A 23557-nucleotide genomic window follows, 5' to 3' on the forward strand; every position below is an offset into this window, starting at 1 on the left:
GGGATCATTCATCCCAGCAAGCTGGTACTCAATTTGCCGACCTCGGAAGGATGACAGGCTGAGTCAACCCCCCCCCTGGCGTTAATTCAACGATCGACCGGGATTCAAACTCAGGATCCTAGGATCCCAAGCCGGCACCCTAACCACTAAGCCAACACCAGGCGGGGATGGGGATGATGGTGGAAAAGGAGGGGCTGCGTGACGAAGCAACGGTTTGGAATGTGGAGCGTCACTGGGAACCCAGCGGCGAAGGCAAGGTGAAACAGAGGGAGGAGACACAGAACCATCATAATGGGGAGGGGGAACAGACCTGACTTCCAGTCGTGGACTGAGTGAAAACACCTACACAGTTGGAAGGGTTGAAAACGAAAATGGCGGATGATAACAGGCAGTAGGACGGAGAGGAACGGAAAGGTGAAGGAGAGAAGGATGATTATGATGAGGACCAGTAAAGACTGGAAGAAGAGCTGGCAAACAAAATAGTGGAGATGAGGTTAACACCATTCGGGGAAAGACTACAACTACACAAGGGAGAAACAACCGACGGACAAAAATGCTTGTTTGGAGAAGCAACAAAGCACTGCAGGGATTGGTACCAAAATCATCCACATTAACGGATAATCCCAGTCTATCCCTGTGGCGTATTCCATTTATTGCACTGCTAAGTGTGGCGTCGGGTTGCAGCGATCGTTGGGGTTTTATAAATGGTAAAGAATCTGTAATTGAACGCAATGTGAATTTGCATAAAATAAAATTGTTCAACATAAAATGTGGCATTATTCTGCCTGTGTGCTGTCCTACCTGTGACTGTGTGCTACCTGTGTGCTACCTGTGTGCTGTCCTACCTGTGACTAACTTTGAGTTAGGCTTCCTTGTCTGTGACCTCACATATGCATTGCCATCAATTGTGAAGTTGCATACTTTAACACTTGCTTCACTTTTATACAACTTAGTATAAAATTATTTTATATTAAATTTTATACAAATTTTATAATATTTTATAAAATTTTATTTTATACAAATTTGTGTACAAAAGGTGAGTCCACTTGAAAATGTAACCGCACTTCACCATATTCACAAGTGTGCTTTTCTTTACTGTCATGTGACTCGTTATGACATGTGCTAACCCGCTCTTTTTGTTATCCGTCAAGCAGGTTGAGTGCTTGCAGTGCAAGCTACCTTGGTGTTTCTCATGCCACGCACCATGGCATGAAGGCGTGTCCTGCAGAGCGTACCGTCGTGGTGATAAGATGCTCCGTCGCTGGGCATGCCAGACTAACATTAGCGGACAGAGAAATGCACAGATGTGCCCATCATGCAAGGTGTGCTCAGATAACCTGCACCAGCTCTGCAGAGTGAAGTGTTGGTGCCATCACCTCATACTTTGCACACGTGTTGCTGTTTTGGGAGTAATGGTGGTGGTTGTGCAAAGGTTAAGGCTAAGCCCCCTAAGCTTAAGCTTTGCTGCACGGAACCGCTAGTCGATACGGACAGAAAACACTAGGCTTGGTCTGGAGTCCCCGCCAAGACTATCTTTAAGCCTATGGACCCCTGTGCCCGCAGCTCCTAAACGATTGCTTTAGGGTTAGCAAAATGGTTGCTGCCGTCGTTCATCACTACTAACAGAGATGCAATTTGCCACTAAATCTTGTTTTTTTGCAATCGGACCAAACCGTTCGATATTTACGATGATGTCGAGTTGTCGTCAAATTTTAGATTCTGTTGAATCAATATTATAATGAGAATAACGGATTAAAATGACTTTAATCGAGGTGTGAATAACGCACAGCTACGGTGGGCAAAGTTCCTTTCTGCACATGTATCCAATTGTGCTTTTTACACTTGTTTTGTTTCGCTTCCTTAAGGTTAACAGTGAGATTACATGTATCAAGTGTGACGGTACAATTCACTCTCGGTCCTTCTCCAAGTGATGGACACCCTACATTTTGAGCTGTAGACTTCGAGTCATGAGTGCAGACTTGACACAGGTTGAAGTAACACGACGATGACTTGAGACGGGATTTGAGACTTGCCTTCAAAGACTTGAGACTGACTGGAGATTTAGCTCAAGTGATTTATTGACATCTTTGACACACACACACACACACACACACACACACACACACACACACACACACACACACACACACACACACACACACACGTAATTGCAACACCCCGTCTCCCCAAAAATGCGGTGGAAGTATAATGTACAATAATAATATGTAAGAATAAACAAAAGAAAATCAATAGGGTACCAACCAGAATGGCTTGGTACCTTAATTTACAAAATGGCCATTTTTGTGCGGACAATTATGTATTTTAACGATGTTCTCCAAAAGTTTCATTAATGTTATTGGATGCGAAATCCGCCACAGACGACTGGTAGGTTAAAGGTTTACATCTTGGTAGATTTGTTTTGAGGATTTATGTTGATTCAAACCTATCATGTATCCGTGTCATCCCTACATAGGAATTCCAGTGAATTCCTGATACAATTCTCTGCATGAAAACCATAGACATCAAGGAAGTGCGAGAATTATCATGCTAAATATTATACTGTTTGTGTGTTTCTTTTACTTCTGTGCAGTTCTGAACCAGCGGATGGTATGAGTTGAAAACTGTATGGGATGTGCATGGGGGGCAGGGGTTAGGGAGTAAGAAATTGCAATAGTTCTGGGAGTTAAGTTTTGCGTGAGCACCACAATTTTGTCAATGTAAATGTGTATCGTATAGAGCCAACTGGTTGGTGCGGAGTTATAGGTCATACTAAAATATGCCATAGACATCATAAAAGGGGGAATTAACCCATCTATTGGGACAGTTTTTTTTACTAATTAAGGTCATTTCAATAATTACATGAGGAAGTGAAATTACCACAGGCCCCAGTGAATGACACAAATCATGGGGTACTTGGTTATCAAGCTATATATTATATAATGTGAAGTGTGGTGGCTCTCCATGCCTTCGGCCTTCTTCCGTTTACAGCGGCCACTCCTGTAACCCCCGTTTTATTCATTAATTTATTTTTTGCATCGATGGGTTGGAGAGAGTGGGTTGGTGAATTGAGAAAATGAAATGGAAAACAAAATACTGCATTGGAGTCATGAGAAAGGACCAGAAGAAATAAAGAGCAAAGATGGAGTCATCAGGAGGAACCGGGATAGGATTCGGGTTTCAGCTGCTACTCCTCAACCCTCAAACCCATCCAGGCGCTGCCAAGTGAACCTTCCAGAAAAAATTCTGCAGGAATTCACTTCTCCCAAGACAGACAGATAAAGAAAGAGAGAAATAAATAAGCAACAATTAGAATGAATAAAGAGAAATATGAAAAAGTAGAAAGAAATGTGAAAGGAACAAAGATGTTGGGAAGAACCCAGATAGATAGGATTCAGCAGTTCTTCCTCAGGCAAAAGCGCAGCGACAGTTACAAGCTACCAGAGGTCCATCAGCGGGGAAGCAGAATCGACACAGCATCAGGATATGGTACAATAGCAATGATATAGAAAATCAAATACTGCATTGGAGTCATCATAAGTCATCATACGTTTGGGAAAGGGAAGAAGAGAGGATAAGGATGAGAAAGGTTACAGAAGTGCAGGAATATGAGGAATATAAGTGAAGTATGGTTGGGAGGAAGTTGGGGTGAAATAAAGGGGAGGGATCGAAAAAATATTAGGGAGAAAGGAGATGAGTCAAAATTCCACAATTTTTGGGTATGTAATATGTAGATGGCCCCAATTTTTATTCCAAGTTCTTGTCCCAAAGCAAATATAAAAACAATCAGATTTTTGTGCAGGGCAGGGGGTAAAGGTGGGAGAGGGTTGCATGGGGTGTGTGAACTGAACAAATTGATCAATATCATTTCAAACTCTTTCCAGCGTTCCCTGACTCTTCCTCCTACCTCAGATTCACATTGAAAAGACTGAGGGATGCAACCACATAATTTGCTCTCAGTGCAGTGCGGAGTTCTGCTATCGCTGTGGCGAACGCTACCGCCACTTGCGCTTCTTCGGAGACCACAACACTAAGCGGAGTGTTTTTGGCTGCAAGTTCATCTACTATGCTGATCGACCAGTGCTGCGGCGCCTCCTGCGAGGCTCTATATGTGGTATGAGAGGCTCTTCCCACACATCGTGAAATTATATTGTAGGCCACTCCCCTCCCACTCCTACTCCCATTTCCACACTTGAATAAGGTATGCCCTACCCTAATATTTCTGTGCTGAGTAAAGTGGGCCTTGGGAAGGTCTCATGAATAGCTTGAGCAAATTCACCATGTAATCTTAGCTCTGATTATTTATTAACACTGGGAGTCGGAATGCTTATTCATTGTTTGGTAAAGTTAAAAATACATATGTTGTGTGTAAACAAAAGTTCAGGTATAATGGAATTGGCACTAGAGCTGCACTGTTCATTGCCTTGAGACCAAAGAAACGATTATTGTTGCAATCGACTCTCACCAATAAATTATTCTTGCCATCTGCGTAGCCTCGGTTTGAATAGACATAATCTTGAAAGCAATGGAGTTTGTGAAAATTAGAGTCAGGAAAATTATTGTTTTGTTTGTTCATTATCCCCACTGTTTTTGAAAAAAAAATGGCAGGATATTGTAATTGGCTCTGTCTTTCTGTCTGTCCGTCACGCTATCGCCTCCGAAACGGTTTTGCAGAAATTCACCAAATTTGGTAGTTGTGATCACTACATGGAAAAAAGGTGCGAGAGCAGTATCATTTTTGTTCACCCCTCCCCCCACCCCTGGGGCAGGGTCAAATGGCCAAATACCAAAAATGAACAAATTCCTGAACCCTGAACAAATAATAAATTCCTGCCTGCCCTGACGGACTGCAGGGAAGGCAACAATAAACGCCAAGCATAATTCTTGCCAAGAGATTGCTTCGGGTAGCACCGACACTGTCAAGAGTCTGGTACACTGATGATGATTATGCCAGTAACTCTTTGGGGGGTGGAGATTGAGCTGTTATGGATGACAATGATGCATAAACAGCTCTGCGGGACTTACTTCAGATGGAGGACTGAACCAAACTTCCTTCCTATTTAGGTGAACAGACATGTTTAGGGTGTCGTGTACAGCCAATGGAGTTTCAGCATGTTATTGTGTGACCAGAGGTGTTTTGGGTATGTAATATGTAGATGGCCTCAGTGCAGGTGTGCTCAGTGGCTGTGCCAACGTTCGGGTTAATTTTTTTTTGTTGTAGACTAATGTATGCACCTGTTGTTTGTTTTGTTGGTATGCAGGAGCAAAGATCTTCTTTGCACCTTTATTATTGATCCTGTTGTTGGTGGCACTCGTTCTCATCATCCTTCTAGGTAAGACCATTAGAAAAATGCTTGCTGATTGTTACCCCACACACGAGAAGCGAAAGGCGGGGTTAAGCAATTGGTTCACTTTGTCTGTCTGTCTGCCTGCCAGCCCACACACTTCAGTTTATGATATATATGACCTTACTTTTCGAGATATTGCCCACTTCCAGTATGATGATGATACTTCCTGTTGTCAAAATTAGCCCTCTTTGACAAGGTGCAACTCCAAGGTGTCTATAATTTTATTTTTTGAGATATTGCTCACTTTCGGCATTATGACATCACTGGCGGCCATATTGTGCTTCGGATCCACTTTTTAAAAATCGAGCGTTATATTTTTATTCATATATTTTTATTTTCATTCATAATATGGCTTCCATCCAGACCATGTGACCAATGACGGCATTGATGTCAAATTAGATTTCCTTTGTGTAGTTGATGATGTGTATATATATAATATATAATATATATATATATATATATTATATACATACACACATACATATATATATACATATATACAGTCGGACCCTGCTATTTGTGGTTGATAAAATGTGACATGTTTCTCTATTGGTGGAAAAGTGGTCCACAAATTTGTGGTTTTTCAGGAGTGCAAAAAAATGTTTCTCCGAGCTGTTAGCTTGACCTACGGTATTTATATAACCCATCTTTCACCAGCCATGCATAAAGCAGCTGGACATGTGCAAAAAAACATCTACGAGCCGCGAGCATGACCTGATTCTACATTCGCTGCCGTGTGCTTCGCTTTTCATGGCTTTCGTGGATGATCGGCGAGTTTTGTCTTCCATTTCCGGGCCTTTCATCGACCTTCGCGGATTATCGCTGACATTCTCAGGATTTGCCTCGCCATTCGCGGATTTTGCCCCGCCATTCGCGGTTTGTTCCTCCCTATTCGTGGATTTTCGCGACTCAGGAACCTATCCCCCCTTTTGCATTGAAACAATGCCCCGCTATTCGCGGTTTTGCAATTCACGGCATTTTCCAGGAACATATCATCTGCGAATAGTGGGGTCCCTCGGTGTGTATATATATATATATATATTTTTTTTCATCTATCATTTAACCTGTTTCAGGGAAATGGATTTTTAAAGGATTTCTTATGATACATTATGGCTGCCATACCACCTGACTGACGACGTCATTGTTAATAAGCTATATAGGGAGTCCCGGTTTACGAACACCCGGTTTTCGAACATCCGCTCAGATGAACATTATACTTTATAACCACGATTCTGTCTTTAGAACGTTCAATCCATTCACACAAACACGGCTTGGCTTAAGTGCTGGGTGCTTAGTGCAGGAAATCAGACCTTGAGAGTTAATTACTCATTCACACTATAACTCACATCTCATTCACACAGGCTTCACTTTACAAGAGACATACTGCGCCGAACACACAGGAAATCGGACACTAAAATACGGAAAAATGACCATTGCGTGGGCGCGGCGCAGGGATTCATTTATGTTTCCATGATGCATCTGGACTTTTTGTGGCACCATAGTGTACTGTATCATACTGTTTTGTACACATTAATCTCACCCAACTGCCAGCCATGTCTATCAATTGCACAAATCGATTTGTAAGGACACATTGTGTTCAATGTTGTGCTTCGGCAGGTGTGCTCAGGCATTTAGTGAGCACTTTTACATTTTTTGGCCGGAATAACGATTAACAATGGCTGCTAAGCGTAAAGCAGGTAGTACCAGTGACTATGGTGAAAGGAGAGTACTTTTTAGGTTTTATTATGATTAGTACTGTATTACCGTATATACAGTAAGGCTATGACAATGTACGTGTACATGGAAAAATTATAAACCTTTATAAAAATCTGTAAACGTGTTAATCTGTACTATAAAAGGAGCCGGCCTCTAACCCGAGCCTCCATCCATCCATCCATTCAGGGCGGGGTTTATGCCACCAGCCTATCAGATCAGTTCCCTCTGGTGCAAGGTGGGGTGAAGAGAGGTGGGACCTCAAATATATATATTTTAATCGCCACCATGGTGTTTGTAAACGTTTTTTCATACATGTATTGGTGTTGTTTCATATTTACGGATATGTATTGGTAGCTGAATTCATTAGCCGTTGCTATTAAGTAACTTTGACTTGAATGGAAAATTCATTTCTTTTAAATAGAGACTGAAGGAAATATGAAACTAGAACGGGCACTCGGTAGAGCGCATACCTTCGCCGCAGCTACTGTTCTGTACTTGGCATGGGAGTGTAGGGAACAGAACAACAAAAATACGATTTTGACCTTTTCGTGACCTTGACCTTTGACCCGATTGCTCCCAAAATCTAATCAAATGTGTCCCGTATAATAACCAATCATCCCACCAAATTTCATGCAATTCGGTTGAATACTTTTTGAGTTATGCGAATAACATACACACACACACACAGACATACAAATAAATACACAGCGATCAAAACATAACCTTCCGCTTTTGCGAAGGTAATAAACACCCATCTGACGTGCTGGTCCAGCAAGATAAGTGCTGCATAATAATAAGCACACATCTGCTCTGCTGCTTTTTAAAAGCGTTATTTTTAATTACCTCCGCCACCAAAGGTGGATGGGGGTTATGTTTTCACCTCTGTCTGTCTGTCTGTCTGTCTGTTTGTGAACAAGGTATCTCAAAAAGTTGTGGACGGATTCGGACGAAATTTTCTGGAGAGGTAGCGTATGTGACAAGGACGAAATGATTAGATTTTGGTGAAAATCTCGATTCGCCACCAAAGGTGGATGGAGGTTATGTTTTATTGCAAATGTAATAAAATAATGGACCTAAGTCATTATCACCCCTGTCTGTCTGTCTGTTTGTGAACAAAATATCTCAATAAGTTGTGGACGGATTCAGACGAAATTTGGCAGAGAGGTAGCGTATGTGACAAGGACGAAATGATTAGATTTTGGTGAAGATCCGCATTCGGATCCGGCTAGTAGAATTTTTAAAGTGATTCTTCACCATTGGGAGATGGGGCCAAAAACGATATATAGCAGGATATCTCAAAAAGCTGTGGATGGATGATTTTGATTAAATGTGATTCTGTATTGTGATTTTTATTATGTATACGTCTTTACTCTCTCAGTAACTTATCCTTTACACTTCCTCTTAATGGATTAATTTGTCAGTTAAAGCTGAAAAAACAAATGGAAATGGATACATTTACCGGATGCTGTTGTTGTTGGTGTTGTTTAATGTAACGCAATTACTCTTGCAGAAATATTTAACTGACGTTCGACGAAATGTATTTTGTAGTGACTTGGTAGATTTTAATGTTTACACGTGTACACAATCGACGAACGGACCGTATACATGTTTAGCAAAATACACGGATATGCAAAGCCCTAATTGATAGCATCAATTTATTCATTTTTTATTTGAAAAGTTCGTTTAATAATGTTATGTAAAACACAGGGTTTACTTTGTGTGCAGGAACCAATTAATTACATGTATTTACAGGGGATTTATTGATCCGGTTTATCAACATCCAGTTTAAGAACACATTTTTAGGAACACATTGTGCAACACATTGTTTTAGGAACACCTGTATTTCCCTTGGGTAGTTGATCACAAATTTAAAGTTTTGCATTGATCGGTTAGGCAGTTTGAGAGAACAGGATTGCGAAAGATTTTCCTTTAATCCAAAATGGCCGCCAAACTAGATCGAAATTCAAGTACTTTAACGACCTTTAAACCTTACGTATTGGTGGAGGGGGAGGATGCCATGAACAAACTTGAGTTTTACCACACCAAAAATCATTTTAGCCAAGTTTGGTCAAAATTCCATTGGCAGTTTTAGTTGTGAGTGTTGGTGGACGGGTGGACTGACTGACTGACGGACGGATGACGCGTCATCCCATAAGCTCACCTGAACTATGTTCTAGGTGAGCTAAAATGTGTTCAAGACTGATGTTTAATGTGTGGGGTGGTTGCTTGTCCTTTGCGGTTGTGATATTTGTGACTCAATGGTAGAGCTTCCTTTCTCATCAGTGTTTGTGATGTTTTGACTTGTTAATTCATCTTGGTTTGGAATTGGTCCTTAATTCATTTCTGTTTTTTTTACACCAATAGGCCTTTGATAGGCCAGGGTGGTGGGAGCAGGATAAGCAGGTGTGTTAGTAGGTGCGGACGCAGTGGGATAGGGCCCAGGTGTAGGTGTGGCTGCAGCAATAGGTGTTGGTGTGGGCACAAATGTGACTGCAGCAGCAGTACTGTGCGGAGTTGGCCAGAGTGGGTGTGGGTGAGCCGTGGCATGAAACAGCTGCAGCTGTCGGTGCTGGGCAAGCAACAACATCGTAGGGGATGAGATTATGCATTATGCACATTGTCTGATGTACGTTGGTAAAGGGGTAGTTCAGTTTTCACTTGGACCTTTTGTTTCTCCCTATAATGCGACTCACCATAAATGAACGACACCAAACGGCTCAACACGACACCATATGTTCACCTGACACGATGAACAGAATATCTCGAGTCGATCAAAATGATGTGTTAATGTAGCTTGATGTTTGTTTTTGATGGAGGTGGCCAGTCTTCCAGCATGTGGTGTAATCTGTGCGTTTTTGCTTCCATTTTAAAATGATCTGCATTGGTCAAATATGGTCCTTAAATGGGTAGTCATCACCATACTGTGTACAACGAATTATCTGTAAATTTTGAGAGCCATTTTGTTTTTGTTGACCAGAAACTTCATAAATATTCTGTTTCGTTGTTTTCCCATTTGCCACCATTTTAGTTTTCAGCAAGTCCAAATGAAAGCAGTAACCACATGATTATTGGTATTGGTTGCCAACATTGTAAAGACAAATACCTCATAATTGTATAAACACAGGTATTACTTTGCCTTTTATCAACAATAGAAGAGTGCAGGTGAAATTTGAACCACCTGCCTCAATCCACCAGGAAGAGTAGGTGGATTTGTGAAAGCAGACGGAGAGTGAGGAGGCTTGGTGATCACTCATTCAACAGCAAACGAAATAGATAATTTTATTCTGCAATTAAAGAATCATTTAATCTGATTTGAGGATGTAAGGGAAGTGCAGCCGGTTTGATATATATGGTATTGTAACGGACTTGGTTTCCCTAATGGGCAGGGCCGGGTTGATGTCCTTGTAGGCCCTCGGCACTTGTTTTGTGTAGACCCTTTGGTGGATGCGTTTTTATGGGTGTATACATCAATACGCGTAGATGAGTGATTAAAATTATCTTGAATACTGTGATAAAGCGTACAATAAAGGGTACAGAAACAACAACAAAAATGCCAAACGATTAAAGCGTTACAGAAAGGTACAGATAGATTAAAGCAGTCAATTAACAAGTAAACAACTTTCCCAACTCAAGGGAAAGTTGTTTATTTGTTGATGTTGTTGCCTAGCCAACTCGACATAAACGGTTTCCACGCTTAAACCTTAAACGAAACTTATCACAGGCAGACTCGTGCAGGAACACAAAACGACGAAATAATAAATAGGATGAATGAGTTAGAGGTTTTTAGTGGTCCTCCTTTTTGTTGGGATATCGGGAGGTGCAACCTGGGTGCGTGGGTCATTGGGTCAAGCCCTGCACACTCTGCTAGTGGGACCATCCACTGCAATCTCTCCGAGTTTAGACTCCCTCCTTTCAATTCTTCTCACTCCTGAGTGTGCACGTGTACACTAATTCGCTCTCCTCGGGTCCCTCCCAACGACTATCCAAGTCTAAACACAGCTGTATAAAATGTGGTAGGTATAATAGGTATTAAAAAAATAGGTATAAATGTGTTTGAGAAGAAAACCTTGTTATTAGTGATTCACAGTCGAGATGATGAAGGAAATGTTCAGCTCATGGCAAAACCATAATTCTGAAGGTCACTTCCTTGTCAAACCTTGTTCAATATGTTAGACATTGATTTGTTTTCATCATTTCATCATCATTTCATTTCATCCTTTTCATTTCATCATTTCATTAGATTTGAGTACCAGTTCACTGGTAATTCCCTGTTTGTCGTAAAAGGCGACAAACAGGGTTGGCAGCAGGAAGGGCATCCGGCCGTAAAACATTGCTTCAAAAAGGGGACCAAAAAATAACAACAACCACGGCGCCCGAAAAAGGCCAACCCCCGCTTTGCGGGGGAAAATGGCCTCTGAAGGTGTTATTTTAATTTTATTTATTTATTACCCTGTGCTCGCAAAGTGAAAAGCAGGGTTAGGCATTTGGTTGCATATGTGTGGCGTACATACGTGTCTGTATTTTTAAAATTCATTTTCTCGGCAACAGTTGGGCCGAATGACACAAAATTTGCCAAAGGAGTGCCTCTGCCTGTATAATTATTTTTTTTATTCATGATTAAGATGCAATAGATCACGTGGTAGGGATGCCATCTTGGGAAAACCGAAAAACATTGCACCTCTAGATCTCAAAAACCACTCCTTGGAAAATAATTGAAGCTTGGCTCATTGTAAAGAACCCCGCATGGGGAATAAGTTTTGTCAACGATGACATCATTGGTGCCTTAATTATGACGTCATAATTTGACAGGGACAACGCTTAGTCTGATCAGTTTGAAATGTATTGAGCGTGATCTACGCAACAATTATACTAGAGAATGTAAATATGTGCTGTCATCGCTCACGTGGTCTGGCAGCCATATTGGATCAAATAAAAAAACCCTTCAAAAACAGAAGAGTCGGCTCGTACCAAGTTGATTGTGTAGGGTAAGTATTCTATGAACACCATCTAGTTGTCATTTGTTTAATTATATGCAATGTCTGCTTTTCATTCAATTAAATTTTCACGACAAGACAATAATAAACATAAGTGTTGAGTTATGAGCAAAAGTTTATTCATTAGAGAACTTATTTTCAAGTATATTTATAGAGCATTCTTTGTCTATATTTAGAACAGTCTTTAGATTTATGACAAAAAGAAACACCCACAAAAAGGGTTCCCAACACTCTGCTCGGCGAAATTATATTTTTCAATGCAATGTAAATAATTTTGTGCCTTATTGTGCCTTACCAAAATGGCAGTCTGCCATCTTGGTTACCCCACTGTCATAACGCTGGGTTCTTAAGCCACCATTTTGTTTCAGCCTATTGAAACATGCCTTCACTTGGAAACACTATCTGCTCTCACGGACTAATTAAAGCATACAATTGAAATCTGGATTAGGATTTGATGATTCCCATACTCTTAATAAGTATCGAAATCTGGAGTGAAATATGACAAAATTTAACACATTAGTGATTGTTAGAATTAAGTCCCATTCTGTGAGCTTGTGTGGCCTACCAGTTCGTGGTTGAGCTGTTGTTGCTCCTAGACGTTTCCACTTCACAATAACCGCACTTAGTTGACCGGGGCAGCTCCAGCAGGGGAAAAATTTGACGAACTGACTTGTTTGAAAGGTGGCATCCTCTGATGGTGCCATGTTGAAAGTCACTGAGCTCTTCAGTATGGCCCATTCTACTGCCAATGTTTGTCTATGGAGATTGCATGGCTGTGTGCTTGATTATATATACAGTCACATGAAAAAGTAAGTACACCCCATGTAAAGTTTTGACTTTTTCAACATATTTCAACATACAGCTATTTGATCTTCATTTCAACAATATTGATAGATAAAGGTGATATAATATAACAAATATCATGAAACATTTACATTTGTAGTCCATTGTATAATTTAAATAAACATAAATGCAAATTTCGCATGTGGAAAAAGTAAGTACACGCCTACATTTATCACTACTTCAAATACCTAAAATTAGAATCAGGTGCACCAGCAAATGATTAGAACATCGTTAGAGAGGATCTTGGAGGAACCTGTCTTATTTAAACCTCAGACATTTAGTTTGGTTTGCTCTTTGTTGTTGAAGTGTGCGGCGTCACCATGCCTAGATCAAAAGAGCTCTCAGAGGCCTTCAGAAAGAAGTTTATAGATGCATACGAGTCTGGGAAGGGATTTAAAAAGATATCCAAAAATTTGAAATCAATCATTCGACTGTCCGGAAGATCATCTACAAGTGGAGAAGATTCCAAACAACTGCCAACTTGTTCAGGCGAGGCCGCCCCAGCAAGTTCAGCCCGAGAGCAGACCGCAAGATGCTGAAAGAAGTTTCTAAGAACCCCAGAATGTCATCACGGGACCTACAGGTAGCTCTTGCCACCGTTGATGTCAAAGTGCACGAGTCTACCATTAGAAAGCGGCTGCACAAATTTGATCTACATGGGAAGTGTGCCAGGAGGAAACCTTTGCTGTCCAGAAAGACCATCAGGGCAAAACTAAAGTTTGCCAATGAACACTTAGGCAAAGACCAGCATTTCTGGAACAATGTGCTCTGGACAGATGAGTCAAAGGTAGAGCTATTTGGCCACAGTACCAGAAGACATGTTTGGTGAAAAACAAAGACAACATTTGACCACAAGAACCTGATACCAACTGTAAAGCATGGTGGTGGAAATATTATGGTTTGGGGCAGCTTTGCTGCATCAGGGCCTGGGCAGCTCACCATCATATAATCCACTATGAATTCTTCATTGTACCAGAGGGTGCTTGAGGATAATGTGAGGCCATCTGTCGGAAAGTTGAAGCTCAACCGAAGGTGGACCTTGCAACATGACATTGACCCAAAACATACCAGTAAATCCACCAAGGAATGGCTGAAAAGAAAGAAATGGAGGGTTCTGGAAAGGCCAAGTCAAAGCCCGGATCTAAATCCCACCTAGATGTTGTGGGGGGATTTGAAACAAGCTGTGCATGCAAGAAACCCCTCAAACATCGCACAGCTGAAAGAATTCTGCATGGAGGAGTGGGCAAAAATTTCTCCCAGTCGATGTCAGAGACTGGTAGACAGTTATAATTAAAAGAAATGCCTACTTGAGGTTGTTTCTGCCAAAGGGGGCAATACCACCTATTAGAGCCAATGGTGTACTTACTTTTTCCACATGCGAAATTTGCATTTATATTTATTTAAATTATACAATGGACTACAAAATGTAAATGTTTCATGATATTTGTTTTATTATATCACCTTTATCTATCAATATTGTTGAAATGAAGATCAAATTGAACTCCTTGCCATCCACCGTTTGCCCTTCACGTGACTCGTGGTGGTCCCTCTCGGCTCTCCCCCCGTTGGTATTTTTGTGCACATAAGATTGTTCACGGTTCTGTTTAAATATTATTTAAATATGTATAACCTTTCCCCTTCAGTGTTTTACTCAGTGGTATTTTACAACACGCTGTTTTTCTTCCTATTTAAAAGGCTTTTCTCAATTTCCTCTCCAACTCATTCCACCTCAAAAAAAAGAAATTCAATATCTTATACGTCTCCCTCACTACATGGTCTAAATTCACATTCATTCCATCCCTCCTCCATCATTCTGAACCGGATTGCTAACTTGAAAATCACAACAAACCCAATTTGTTTTCAATGTTCCTCTTTCATTAATCATCCACTTTCTAAACTCCCCTCTTGCCCCTCCCATCCAAATCCCTCCCCTTGCACCTACACTCCTAAACTCCCCCCTTGCCCCGCCACTCTTAAACTCCCCCCCTACCCCTCCACTCCTGAACTCCCCCCTTGCCCTTCCACTCCTGAACCCCCCCCTCACTCCTCCCCTTCAAAACTCCCCCCCAACCCCTCCCATTCAAATCTCCCCCCATACCATTCCTCTCCAATTCTCCCTCCTCCCCCCTCCTCCTCAAAGCTGCCTCCTCCCCACTTCGTCTCCCTTCTATCTCATACCTCCACCCCCCCCAACCTTCTTCTTTCCTCTGCCCCCCCTCAAACAACCCCTCTCTGTGCCTCATCCCTTCACCTTCAAACCTTTCATCCTCCTCATCCTTCCCTTTCTTGGAACTCTTCTGCAATCGCTGACACACTAACAACTGCTCTCCCTACCTCCCCCTCTCATCCTTCATCTTACCCTACTCCTCTCCTCCCCTGTCCTGTACCCGATGCTCCCCCTCTCTCTTCATTAATGGTATGGACCTCAAACATCCGGGGCCTTCGCTCAAACCTGACTGATCTCTCCATACAGGTTGCTTCTGACAATCCAGACTTGATCTGCTTAACAGAGACTTTCCTCCTTCAAGATGTCTCTGATTCCTTAATATCTCTTCCTGGTTACTCCCTCCTCCGGTATGATAGACCTGAGCCTCGGCCTGGTGGTGGGGTGGCTATCTTTATCAAAAACTCTCTTCCTCACTCTCCTTGCACTGCCCTCTCTCCTCCTCACCCCCAGGAGTACCTCTGGCTACGGCTTCCTCTCCGCTCCCACCTTTTGTTCATATGTGTTCTGTACCGTCCCCCAAACAGTGATGACTCCATCTACATTTCACTGTCTGACAACATGGACCAACTTCTATCCACTCATCCCAACTCTCTCTTCCTCATATGTGGTGACTTCAATTGTCATCATGCCACCTGGTTGGGTGTGGGTTCCTCTCTCACCAGTCATGGCACCTCAGCAAAGGACTTCTGTGACTCACTGGGATTGACACAATCTGTCAATTTCCCGACCCGGATCTCAGCCAATGGAGTATCTTCTCTTCTAGACTTGGTTATGACTAACTTCCCTGCTAATGTCTGCTGCTCTTCTTCTGCTCCAATCGGTTCTTCTGATCATGTGCTTGTCAAAGTGGACATCTCTCTGGCCATTCTCAGAGAGCCTCCTCAGCGTCGACGAGTCTGGCATTTCACTCAGGCCGACTGGGACGGTCTTCAAGCAGCCATCAATCGTCTGGATTGGTCTCCCATCTCCACTGCCTCTGACATCAATTCTTCCTGGGAATTCTTCCAAAGCAAAATGATCTCTCTCATGCACAGATTTATCCCATCTCGCCTTCAGTTGTCTTACCCTTCCTCCCGTCCATGGTACACTGAATCTTGTGGTGAGGCAGTTGCCCTGAAACAACTTGCCTTTGCCTCTTGGAAGGCTAATCCAACTGAAGGAAATCTCAGTTCCTTCCACCAAGCTCGGAACAAGTGTGTGTCTACCCTCAGGAGTGCCAGGAAGCACTATCTCTCCTCACTCAAGAATGAACTCTCAAACCTGTCTCCTTCCTCCAAATCCTGGTGGCGTCTGGTCAAATCCGTTTCTGGTGTTTGTTCCCCCTCCATCCCCTCCCTTACCTCAAATGGCCACACAGTTGACATCGCACGTGACAAAGCCGAATGCCTCAACTCTGTGTTTGCCTCAAAATCCTTAGTCCCAAACCCATCTCTCTCTGTTCCCACCTTTCCCAGTCGAACCAAACTGCTCCTGGACTCTGTGACCTTCTCTCCTGACAAGGTGGAGGAGTTTTTGTCAAACCTCGACTCTGATTCTGCAACTGGACCAGATGGCATCAGCCCACGGGTCCTAAAATCCTGCTCTGCCGCTCTATCTCACCCTCTCTCTGTTCTTTTCACCCTATCCTTTGCTCAAGGTCATCTGCCAGCATCCTGGAAATCAGCAAACATTACCGCTTTACACAAAAAAGGTGCAAAAACAGATCCTTGCAACTACAGACCAATCAGCCTGCTCCCAATTATCAGCAAAGTCATGGAATCCATCATTGCTTCGGATATGAAATCTTTCCTCTTCTCCAATGGCTTGATCTCTGATCATCAATTTGGTTTCAGACCAGGTCACTCTACTCTGGACATGCTGCTTCTGCTGTCTCAACAATGGATGGAGGTCCTCAATGCCAAACAGGAAATCAGAGCTGTCTCCCTTGACATATCATGTGCCTTCGATACGGTCTGGCACCCAGCTCTGCTCACCAAACTCTCCTCCTATGGTATCCATGGAAATCTCCATGCATGGCTTGCGGACTTCCTCTCTGGTCGTAGTCAACGTGTGGCCCTGAATGGATTTCTCTCATCTCCCCTTCCCGTTCAGGCTGGAGTTCCCCAAGGCAGTGTGCTGGGCCCTGTGCTTTTTCTGGTCTTTATCAATGATCTCTCCGACTCTCTGGAAAATCCTCTGTGTCTCTTTGCTGATGACTCCACTCTCTGCCGCTCCTTTCCTCTTCCCTCAGATCGGCAGTCTGCAGCCTCCTCACTCTCTGAAGACCTGGACAAAATCACAGACTGGTCAAACATGTGGAACATGTCTTTCAATCCTGACAAATCTCACACTCTTACTATGTCTCTCCGAAAAGATCGACTGGACAACCCTCCCATCTACTTTCTCAACAATCCTCTCCAAGAAGTTCTGTCGCTCAAGCTTTTGGGTCTCACCATCTGCCATGATCTTTCTTGGGAAAACCACATTTCCAAGCTGGCCTCCAAAGCCAGTCGCCGACTGGGCATCCTCCGTCGTGCGAAGTCCTTCCTAGGCACACCTGAGCTCCTCACCACATACAAGGCTTTCATCCGCAGCTCAATGGAATACTGTTCTCCCCTATGGGCTGGTGCTCCTGCCTCACACCTGGGTCGGCTTCACGCTGTTGAATCCAAAGCTTTCAGAATAATTGGAATCTCCCGCGATGAAGCTATCTCTGAGGGCCTTTCACTCACTCACCGCAGGCAGGTAGGTGGTCTTTCTGTCTTCTACCGACTCCTCTCCGGCCTTGCTCCCCCAGCTCTCTCTGTGCTCTGTCACCCAAATATTCCTACAGGTCGCACAAGATCTGCCAGCCACCCTCTGATGGTTAAACTGCCGAAATCTCGGCTCTCTGCTCACCTTCACTCTTTCATTCCTCTTTTCTCCCGCCTCTGGAACAAACTCCCACACTCACTTCAATCACACTCCTCCCTCCAGGTCTTCAAAACAGCTGTTCACCACCATCTCTTATCTTCCCCCATCCAAAACCTTGATCTTTTCTACCCCCACTAATTCACCCCAGATCCACCTTGTTTGAAATTCCAACTTCTTTCCCGGAAGTCTTGGCAGTGTCCATATGTTTTATACCTCTCCCACCCCCCCCCCCCCCCCCTTCCCATGCCGCCCCCCCAAAGCCCTCTCCCTCCCACAGTTCTCTCGATGTCTCCATGTCTCTCGGTCCCTGCTCTCAAATGTTGTGTTTGTGTCCTTCCCCCTCTCTCCCCATCTTGTCTACCGCTCCCGATGTTATTTGTTTTGTGTGTCTGTTTGTCTTTCTGTGTGATTAATGTTCGCTCTTTCACGAGCCTCGATCTTGTATACAAAAAAAAAAAAAAAAAAAAAAAATAGCTGTATGTTGAAATATGTTGAAAAAGTCAAAACCTTACATGGGGTGTACTTACTTTTTTACGTGACTGTACCTGTCAGCAATAGGTGTGGCTGAAACAGCCGAAGCCACTAATTAGAAGGGGTGTACGCATACTTTTGATCATGTGGTGTATATAGATATATTTATATATTGGGGGGGGGGGGGGGGGGGATGGTGGGTCTTGTCTTCTTCCACTCTTCCGGTTGTTTCCACCTGAGACATTTCCTACCCACCACCGACTCTTAAACTCGACTAACTTCAACCTGTTTTGTGAGATCATTACCTTCTTCCACGTTCTTGTGCATCTGTGCACCTGTCACCCTCCTGAGTTATGATAGGTTGGTGGAGATAACAGGCTAGATGGGATAAAGTATTTTCCTACATGTGGTTTACCTGCGTATATTTGTGAGAACTGATTATCCACTTCAAAGTGAACCAGGAGCTATAGTCGAATATTTGCTTACCCTCGGTGAATGAATTACAATTAACTTGTAAAACAGATTTCTCCTTTGACCCCCCTTGTCATTACAGGGATCATCGCAGGTCCGTTATACCTTGTATATGGGATTCGCCACCACGATCACAGACCAAGGGAGATGTACGTGTGAGCAGCACTCCGAAGGCGGCCCGACGATGGCTTTTAGAGCGTGGCGAGTGAATGAGTGAACTGCTGAGCTCCCAGATTTACAAGGAAGGCTTGTACACATAAGCACTCCTTATTTATCGACTCTCGTCTTGAGTCTTATTGCTGTGATGTCATACGAGCGTTAATATTTTAATTTTATATTTATACTTCCATTGTAGCACTAATTCAACTAGATAGTTTTTCCGATAGTCACAACCTGAGTGCAAATCCAGCAGGGCTTGTTCACCTTGTCCATCAGCCTTGAGGCATTTTGAAGGTAGTGGCGTAATATCGGAGTTGCCAAAACAACCGAAGAATGCAAGTAGTACGTCTGGTATGTTGTTTGTTCCACAATAGATTCCTAAGGCTGAGCTTTAATGCTTATCTCTCTTTATAAGTTCGTCGAAAACATGTTGATGTGGATTTGTGCTGATGTTCAGTTTGCCAAAAAAAACCAAAACGACTCCAGTGCCTTCCCTTTGTGCACACAAACTCCTTTCAAGCACACAAACTATGTGACCTCGACGCAACTTTGGTTTGAAGACACTGAAGAAAAAAGAAAAAACACCTCAGTCCTGCCCTGGGTGGCCACCCCACTGGTTCTTTCCTGTAAGGGTAACACACGAGGATCCTGGGGGTGAAAGGTAGACAATGCTGCAGGTAAAACGGCTCTGGCCGTTTGGACACTTTGAACGAGGCATTTGTAGCTGTTGCCAACAACCAGTCAGTCACAGCAGGAAGTTTCAAAAGTTGGGGTTTTTTTTGGTATCTTTTGGCTGTGGTCATGTCGAAAGACCTTTTGTTCAGAAGACGAAGCCTGTTTTTTTCACTTTGCACTGAAACTGTCGAGTTGCCTTTCTCATTTGCAATTAATTATTTGAAAGAAAAAAAATTTGGAGGGGCTTTTGGGAAACAAATTCCCACAAAAGGCTTCCTGCTTTGAGAATGTTTGTTTTAGGTTATTATTTTATTAGATGTGTTTGGAAATGTCCAAAAAGGTTGTTTTGTAAACATGCGGTTAAAGCTAAGTGAACTCTGTGTAAGTAGCATTCCAATCAGAACAGACTGTTTTCTATTCCCTGTATTGTTTACATCTTATAAAACATGTAACGTTTGCCGGTCGCGTTGTGGGAGCGCAAATAAGGAGATCGACACTTTTAAGTGGTGAACGTGTAATAGGTCAAGGTGTGATTGAGGTACCTTGATCTGATGGTACTTGAGCGGAGCGAAAACGGAGCTTCATTACTGTGAAAACCGCACTATTGAACAGGCGAAAAGGGAAGACTTGAATGCACGTGGTTCGTGGGATTTTCGTCCCTGGTGTCTTTAACCACATTTTCCACCGCTATGTGGTTACGTCATGAAGCTCATAATTGAACGAGACATTTTGTCAGTTTTTGAGTGCGGCTGACATTTAGAATCTCCGAATGTCTGCTAAGCCAGTTTGTCGACAAATTGCTGAATCCAAATGTTTGAAAGAGCTCCGCAAATGTTATGTTTAAAAAAAAAAATTCTCTCTGTCTCTCCTAACATTTGTTGTCCTTGAGAATACAACCGCTTGGGACCTTGTAAAAAAATCCACATCTCCGCCGTTTTGTTGTTACGCAAAAAACAATGAAAGCTCATTTACGAAGAGTGCAAACAAAGGTGTTTGTAAGTTGGGGAGGGAAGGGTGAGGGGTAAACATAAGTCGTGCCTTTGTCATAAAATAATTGACGATCTTTAATTATCGTTGACCTTCGATCTTTGGCAGTTTTTTGTTTTTTTTTGGCAGTTTTCTGTACTGCTAAAGTATTGTTACTTTTTCTGCATTTCCACCCTGATGTCATGGAATGCGGCGGCAGTTTGACGTCGTTTCGCTCATACATTCCGAGCACCATTTAGTTGGCAGACATCTGTGGACTTTAGTTCTTAAAGGCCAAAACAGAAGTACAGTAATATGCTCTTGTTTTATGGATGCTTTGGTATGGCATTGAATCCTGAGCACTTTGGAATGTCCCAATAAAAATATTTTCTCTGGCTCCATTGTTGAATCGATGTGAATATCCAATTTTGATTAGAATGCAGAGGAACTTACAGGAGGCAATTTGCATGAATATGGAGTGGGAGGGGCATGGTGTTGAGCCTACAGGGAGGGAGGGGCATTAGATGGTTGTGTGCGTACAAATCAAGTGTCGGTACATAGAATGTTACTATTTTGAGTGCTGCATTTTCCCCAATTACTGTGTATGTACAGTGCCTTCAGAAAGTATTCACACCCCTTGATTTTTTTTTTCACATTTTGTTATGTTACAACCTGAATTTGAAATGGATTTAATTGAGATTTTTTGACAATGATATACACGTAATACTCGATGTCAAAGTGGATTTAAAAAAAAAAAAAAAAGTCTTTAAAAAAAAGAAAAAAAAGCTGGAGCCGGTAGGATCTTTCCACAGATTCTCAATGGGATTACAGTCTGGGCTTTGGTTGGGCCACTCAAAGACTTTCACATTCTTGTCCTGAAGCCATTCCATTGTTGCTTTGGATATATGATTGGGATCGTTGTCCTGTTGGAACGTAAACCTTCTCCGCAGTCTAGGTGTTTTGCACTCTGAAGCAGGTTCTCTTTAAGGATTTGCCTGTATTTGGCTTCATTCATTGTTCCCTCTATCCTTACAAGTCTCTCAGTCCCTGCCGCTTAAAAGCATCCCCTTAGCATGATGCTGCCACCACGATGCTTTATGGTATGGATGGTGTTAGATGGGTGCTTAGCTGTACTCGGTTTCCACCAGATGTAGCGATTTGCATTCAGGCCAAAGCGTTCATTTTTTGTCATTAGACCACATTATCTTTTGCCTCATATTGAGTCTTTGACATTCTATTTTGCAAACACGAGGCATGCTGTCATGTGTGTTTTACTCAAGAGTAAATGAATAATGAAGGTGGCTTTATTACTTAAGCAATGGAAGATTCGCAAATATGTTGGTTGGTCTTGTTTTTTCGGCTGTTTGTCAATCGCCTGCAGGTCACAATTGTACTCCGATATTCACGAAACCTAACCACTTGGTAGAGGTAGTCACAAGCTAGAAGCCTTTGATTAAAAAAAAAAATCAGGGTCTAAGGGTGTCTACTGGGGGTCAAAATAGATCCAGGTTTGATTCCCCCAAAATAGGAATTTGCTTTTTCCTCTGAAACTACACACACTATTTTGATGAAACTTTACCACAACTTTCATCATCCGTGATGTACCATAGTTTGTTCACGGCATTAAAAAAATATGCCCCTTTGAGGGTCAACAGGGGGTCAAAGTGGGTCCAGGTTTGACACACCAAAATAGATATTTGCATTCTTCTCTGAAACTACACACACGATTTCGATGAAACTTCACCACAACCTTCACCACTTGTGATGTACCAAAGTTTGTTCACGGCATTAAAAAAGAATCTGCCCCTTTGGGGATCTACTGGGTGGAGGGGTTGGCCCCCAAAATCGGTGTTTGCTTTCTTCTCAGAAACTACACATGCAATTCTGATGAAACGACCACAACCTTAATCACCCGTGTTGTGCCAAAATGTTAAAAATCGGGGGTTAAAGTCTTATGATTATGTTAGTATGATTCTACATGCTGCCCTGTCTTCTAGCAAGCATTGAAATTGGTTTAAAATACCTTTAGGCAGTGCAGTATACTGTTAATTCTACCAGGTGAGCACCAGGGGTATTGCTGCTATTTTTCTATACAAGATCCTGGCTCTTGGAATAGCAAGGTGGTGGAGGGTTAAACCTACCAGTAGGGCAGTGGGGCAACCCCCAGCCATTAGCAAGGGGATGAACAAAAAGGAGAAAGGGAGAGGAGGGAAGGAAACACTGCAACGTGCAAGTAAGAGGGTTGGGTTGGGAAGGGGTGATGGGGGTAATATAGAGTGTGGGTAAGGATACATGAGGTGGTGGTGTGCCACTTGCTTTGGAGTCCCTGGAGGGAAGAGTGAGAAAGAACGGCTTCAAGAAGACTGTTCCACAGATTGGCGAAGCGTGGAACAAAATAGTGGAGGTGTGGGGACATATTGCATTTTATAAGTTTAACTATTTAAGTTCTCAAAATTATTACTTAATAAGTTGAATTATTATTAATGTCTTGTACTGTATTTCTTTCCACCACACTGTGTTGAGTTAAGATTAACATCTCCATGTTTACACTTTGCCAAGTAAACCGCTTATTCATCTCAGTGTACCTCCGAGTTATCTAATACGCTGTAAACTTCATTTGTAGCTGCCATTATATTTTCTTCCATAAACTGGTAGATTAATTGTGCTGTTCGTTAATCTGCAGCCCAGTTTATCCTGCATTTGTGTTGTTGAATTTCCTGCCCATCACCTTCAATAACTTGTGTAGTGTTGGTCGGCTGGCCTAGAGGTACGTGCACTAGTTTGGAGCTGGTAGGATG

At 42.6% G+C, this 23557-nt stretch overlaps 1 protein-coding gene across 2 annotated transcripts in view; it reads left to right on the plus strand.

Moving 5' to 3' along the window:
* Positions 1-21158, plus strand: part of RNF217 (ring finger protein 217) — a 30497-nt gene extending 9339 nt beyond the window's left edge. The window contains exons 3-6 of one of the 2 annotated variants that reach the window (XM_068120922.2): positions 1155-1322; positions 3910-4111; positions 5259-5330; positions 19042-21158. In XM_068120922.2, the coding sequence (XP_067977023.2) occupies positions 1155-1322; positions 3910-4111; positions 5259-5330; positions 19042-19118 (519 nt within the window). In that variant the 3' untranslated portion in view covers positions 19119-21158. Of the gene's footprint in view, positions 1-1151; positions 1323-3909; positions 4112-5258; positions 5331-19041 lie in introns of both variants that reach the window. The other variant, XM_068120921.2, reaches the window with a different exon arrangement.
* Positions 21159-23557: the final 2399 nt, after the last annotated feature.

The sequence above is a fragment of the Myxine glutinosa genome, chromosome 6, assembly GCF_964187855.1.
Source record: "Myxine glutinosa chromosome 6, kmMyxGlut1.1, whole genome shotgun sequence".
Classification (NCBI taxonomy): Eukaryota; Metazoa; Chordata; class Myxini; order Myxiniformes; family Myxinidae; genus Myxine; species Myxine glutinosa.